A 5,430-nucleotide genomic window follows, 5' to 3' on the forward strand; every position below is an offset into this window, starting at 1 on the left:
GCATCATGCTACAAAAATTCCCCATTAATTGGATTGTATATAATAAAGAGCTTGAGGGGAGATTTGTTCAATTGCCGAAAGCAATTTGTCGCACTCATTTTCAAATACCTTCACGTCACACCTTCGCCCTGCCACAAAAAAAGAAAAGGAAAGGAAAGGAAAAGAAAGGAGAGAAGAAAATAGAAGAGAAAAGAAAAAGACTTACCTCACCCAGTATTCCTTTAGATTTCGAGTGCAGGCTCGTAACTTTGTGGGGACCAGCTGATATGATGGTCCCCTGTGACCAAGAACGTGTGGGTATTGATGGATGGCCTGGCCTGTCAGCCACCTGAAGTCGCACAATCAGTCCGCATTTCGTCTCGCCCTTCTTGGCCGGCCCCAGTGAAACACAGGCGCCGTTACTATTGCTAAGAATCATGCGGTCTCCCGCCGTTACGCCCGCGTTCCGGCCTTCTGATTTATAAGCAGGAAGCGGAGTAAACGACATCCGGGAAGATCTGATTGAAGGATTTGGGCAGGATTCCACCGCGTTTTTTAAAAGCTTCCGACGGTTTACAGAAGTTACAGTGCATGTGGGACAAGCGTGGAATCCTTTTGTTCGATTCCTTCGAATTGATTCATCCCCCATGAAGTAGTGGCTGTGGAAGTCATATCGTCTTTTCCCCCTTCCCTGATATCCTTGCTACACTCGAGAATAGCATGGCTACTATTAAATTGTTAGCGAGTGGGTGGAAAGTGTCAAATCAGTCGACTGTTCATTTCTCTTTGTGCGCCTCTCTTGATTCATTGATCTTGACTGCGGGTGAACTTCCAATTTCAGCGATTGTGTGCAATATCGATAATGCACGCAGATGTATACATCTATATAGTCAGATATAGCGGCAAACTGTTAGTCCATTGATTTAGCCTCATGAAAACAACGTTCCCTATGGTTTTACGTATCGAATGATTTCGTTTCGCGTGAAGAATAATGCCACCGGAGCTACTAGATAGAAACATGGCCTAGCGGTTACGACGAAAAAGCCCTGGGTTATAATTTACCAGCATTAAGGATCGTTTATATACGGCCCAGGCATGGGAGCAGTCCATGGGTATATATTGCTTTCTATTTCTTCCTCGTCCCTCACAGAATCCGTTTCGTTTCGTTTCGCCGCAGGCGCTATAGCTTTGTGCGTCTATTCGGACGAAAGTTACTAGTATCACGTCATTTTTGCCTCCATTCCCTCAATCTTCCCTGAGGCCAGAGAAAGCTTCGCTATTTATTTTCTTCCGAACAAATAACCAAAACGAAGAAATAACTATCCTTATCATCTCGGAGAGCTACAATTGGCAAGGGTTGCACCCTCTCGCTATGGGCCTGCTGTAAGGAAATATGGAAACCCTGTCCCCACCTCACCGTGCGCATTTGTGTTACAGATCAACAAATTTCTTACAACCAAAAATTCTTCTTCCAGAGCGCTTGGCACCCCGCTGACCTGGCCGGAAGCGAAAAAAAGTGCACAGCAAGTCAGAGAATGGGGGATTGAAGTAAGCGCGCGCCTCTCCTTTGCACGCAAACCAGCCAGCCATGTTTTAAAATGTTCCCGTTCTGCGTCGCTGAACCTATTTCGCTTAGCAACTTCTGGCCATCTGGGGGAAGGCAAAGGGAAAAGAGCGAAATGCGCTGCTCTGGGGCGATGAGGTATGGATTGAGCTCCCGGTCTATGTTTTGGAATATATATATATATATTCAAATACATATTCTTGAGTGTTTTGCTGATGAATTGGTTTGCGGCGAACTAGGTTGAGTATCTCGTCGTAGCGGTGGATCAGAAGGCGCAGAAAGTGCGACTTTCACTCCACCAGGCCGAGCTCTTGAAATCGCTGGCGCAAGAGGAAGTGCAGGCAAATGGGAAATTGGTACAGGGGCTCCTGGATGGAGTGTATGTGATTACCACCACTGAATTAGCCCGCGTCTCTTTGCTATATTCCTACGTTCTTGATTCATATGGGGATTTATTTTGTTGCGTTGTCTCTAATTTGGCCTGTCTTGGTCCTACAGAAAAGAACCGCTTCCCAAGTTCCATCCCGAGTTTGGACGTTTTATGCTGGAGGCAACACCAGGAAAGCCTTGGGGAATTGGATTCCAAGACCTCTTGAGAGTCGAGTCCAATATGAAGTGGAGGTACATTACTTCGTTTAAACATTTCCATCAATGTGCTTGAGTTCCCCACGAACTGAAATGAGCTAAAAATTAAAATGCTGGACTCGGGTGGATAGGAGAGTTATTGCGAAAAAACATATGGCACCGAATGAATACCCCATAACCCTTACCACATTCCCACAACTAGGCACCAAGGGCGATTTCACACAACCATTCTATCCTGTCTCGGGCAGCGCGCTCCGTTCACAGTTCGTCCCCGACGAAATCGCAAACCCGCATATCCGCTTCCCCACACTGGCCGCAAATATTCGATGGAGGAGAGGCAGAAAGGTGCAGCTGAACGTTCCCGTGTTTCGAGATAGGAATACTCCCTGGCCATTCAACGACCCAACGGTCAATTACGATCTCCATGACTGGCCAGAAGACGATGATGTCCGTAATGGTGCTGTGAAACAGAATCATGTCTATATGGATGCAATGGCGTTTGGCATGGGAAGCTGTTGTCTGCAAATCACGTTCCAGTGTAAAAATATCAATGAGGGAAGAAGGCTCTATGACCAGCTAAGCCCCCTGGGGCCGATAATGTTGGCTTTGACTGCTGGTACACCAATTTACAAAGGCTTCTTAGTTGACACTGACGTTCGGTGGAATCAGATCAGCAACGCGGTTGATTGCCGCACGCCTGAAGAGCTGGGAGAGAAGGTACGCATGGCATTCCAATCTAATATAGTTGCGAATACTCTACCTCTATTATGCGACACGATCCTAGTGCTAACGAAAAAATGAGAGTAGCCACTGAAGAATGATCGCTGGCGCATCCCAAAGTCAAGATATGCGTCTAACTCCACATACATATCCCAAGATCCGCGACTACGACCTGAGTACATGGACCCAGACCTTGTCATAGACGAAGACATTAAGCAACGCCTCCTAGATGGTGGTATGGATGACCTGCTTGCCACCCACTTCGCCCACCTCTTCATCCGCGACCCTATCGTAGTATTTTCCGAGGACCTGGAGGAACTCGACCTCAACCAGACCAATCACTTCGAGAATCTGCAGTCAACAAACTGGCAACACATCCGCTTCAAGCCGCCGCCGGCCGAAAACGACATCGGCTGGCGTGTCGAGTTCCGCCCGATGGAGATCCAGATTACCGATTTCGAAAATGCCGCTTTCAGTGTCTTCATGGTCCTCATCACTCGCGCCATTCTCAGCTTCGATCTAAATCTCTACATCCCCATCCCACGCACGACAATGAACATGGAAACCGCCCACGCACGTAATGCCGTCCTCGAGCAGAAATTCTACTTCCGCAAAGACCCCTTTCCACACCGTATATCACGGCTTCACCACCAGCACCAGCACCAGCAGCACCCCAACAGTAACCCGAACAGCACTAGCGGTAACGCATCAGATTCCAGCTCCCGCTACTCCTCCGGTTTCTCAACGCCGAGCCTACGTCCCATCGAATCCGAGTATGAGCTCATGACCATCGCAGACATCGTCAACGGCACGGAGGACGGGTTTCCTGGCCTAATCCCGCTGGTCGAGTCGTATCTCAACGGCGTCAATGTCGATGTGGAGACACGGTGTCGGCTGGCGGCGTATCTTGATTTCATCCGCCGGCGTGCGGATGGCACTCTGTGGACGAATGCGAAGTGGATCCGCGAGTTCGTAGCCAGGCATCCGGAATATAAGCATGACAGCGTGGTTTCGGATAAGATCTGCTTTGATCTTGTCAACGCTGTTGAGGAGGTTACGGAGAAAGGGGGGAAGGGTGGTAGCGTTGGGTGGGAGATGTTGAGGGGTGCTAAGGAGTGATATCTCCTTCTCCTTCCCTCTCGCCCTAACGGAACCCCTCCTCATTCCTTTCCCCCCTTCCCGTTCGTTGTTGTTTGCGTAACATTCGCGCCTTGAATCTCTCCGTTCTTTTCATTGTAGATTTTGGTGTATGTTGCCACGCATATCATTTCTCTATTCCAATGGGTGGCAGCGGTTTTTTTTGCTTGAATATTTAAAACTCATCACTGACTTTTGTTGCCCCTTTATCCATTACTTTATATTTATATTTATATTTTTTTATACTATATTATTTGCTTTTTTTCATCCCCAAAGCTCATAGCTTCTGTCTAATATTGAAATATTTTGATCGTTGTTTTCCGGTTCAATAGGCATTCGTTGCGGTGGGAGGGAACAATGGACAATGGGGTGTGTGCTTTCGAATCGGAGATGAGTATGGGCTATTTCCTTGTGTTGATCGTCTCATCTCATGTCCACACACATACTTAATAATGTCTCTCATCAGGAAGAGATGCCACTGCCGATTTGCAGTGCAGTTCGAACTGTACAAGCAACGTACATCTCCATCCAACCGACCTGACTGTCAGTATATACATACCAGTCACCGTTTATCCCCGTATCACCGTTATCCCCGTGTAAAATACAGCCCTATTACGCCGAGACGAAGTTTTTCTGGTTCCATTACCTTACTATTACGTTACGCCGCCGTACTTTATTGTACGGTAAGTATAACCGACAGTTTCTTTTATAGCCCGGCAGGCAACGGCGTTTATTAATAGATGGCTCAGTTGAGAGCCTGCATCCATGGATGGGGAGAAAGGCCGACTTTGGATGCGAGATACAGGTTCGATAGCACATTCCATTCGTTGCCTCTTCTCTGCATGCGACAAAAGAGAGAAGGTGGAAGAAGTAGAAAAAGACGGAAGAGGAAAAAAAAAAAAAAGCCTATCTCTTATAACTTTCTCCCCAACAAATTCGCGAACCATGGAAATTCTGCCTCATTTTTCCTCAATGGTCCGTATGCGAGTCGTATTCCAGGCACCATGGGCCCGGATCACCCTAGATCCACCCATCTCTGGAACCCTGTCGAGGGTCTCTCGATCCTGCAAGAGAGCCAACGCATGTTTATCATGCCTGCTCCACGCTTGGCCCCTTTCTCGTCGATGAATCCGCATCCATCCATACATGGTTGAGTTGAGAATGAACGTTATAGATCAAACATAAACGGGAGAGGGTGAGCCGCCCTGGTGGGGTTGGGGTGGCGGGGGTGGCGGTGGGTTTTATACTGCTTGCTCTCCTCCACGAAGCAAAACATACGACACATCCCTTGGGACGTCTGTTTCAGCCTCTCAAGATATTGGTAGTTCAAGAACGATACGTGGTTTTTATTATTGTGGGGGGGGGTGGGGGGGCGCGGAGGAATGAGTCATCCCGGGCCCTGATCTTTGGATTTGCCTAGCCTCCGTATTTGTTTAAAAAATGGA

At 47.9% G+C, this 5,430-nt stretch overlaps 3 protein-coding genes across 3 annotated transcripts; 1 reads left to right on the forward strand and 2 right to left on the reverse strand.

Annotated features, from left to right (window-relative positions):
• Positions 1-3: 3 nt before the first annotated feature.
• Positions 4-1,076, reverse strand: HCAG_01119 (predicted protein; the record flags this gene model as incomplete). Its single annotated transcript, XM_001544023.1, has 4 exons — positions 4-8; positions 211-497; positions 566-706; positions 1,066-1,076. The coding sequence occupies 4 exons, from the start codon at positions 1,074-1,076 to the stop codon at positions 4-6; spliced, it is 444 nt and encodes a 147-aa protein (XP_001544073.1).
• A 275-nt stretch (positions 1,077-1,351) lies between these two features.
• HCAG_01120 (glutamate--cysteine ligase) lies at positions 1,352-3,967 on the forward strand (the record flags this gene model as incomplete). Its single annotated transcript, XM_001544024.1, has 7 exons — positions 1,352-1,362; positions 1,455-1,527; positions 1,616-1,681; positions 1,783-1,922; positions 2,042-2,164; positions 2,260-2,845; positions 2,936-3,967. The coding sequence occupies 7 exons, from the start codon at positions 1,352-1,354 to the stop codon at positions 3,965-3,967; spliced, it is 2,031 nt and encodes a 676-aa protein (XP_001544074.1).
• Positions 3,968-4,944: 977 nt separating this feature from the next.
• HCAG_01121 (predicted protein) lies at positions 4,945-5,133 on the reverse strand (the record flags this gene model as incomplete). Its single annotated transcript, XM_001544025.1, has 1 exon — positions 4,945-5,133. One exon carries the CDS (start codon positions 5,131-5,133, stop codon positions 4,945-4,947), a length of 189 nt encoding a protein of 62 aa, XP_001544075.1.
• Positions 5,134-5,430: the final 297 nt, after the last annotated feature.

The sequence above is a fragment of the Histoplasma capsulatum genome, genomic scaffold (assembly GCF_000149585.1).
Source record: "Histoplasma capsulatum NAm1 scaffold_1 genomic scaffold, whole genome shotgun sequence".
In the NCBI taxonomy this organism is placed as follows: Eukaryota; Fungi; Ascomycota; class Eurotiomycetes; order Onygenales; family Ajellomycetaceae; genus Histoplasma; species Histoplasma mississippiense.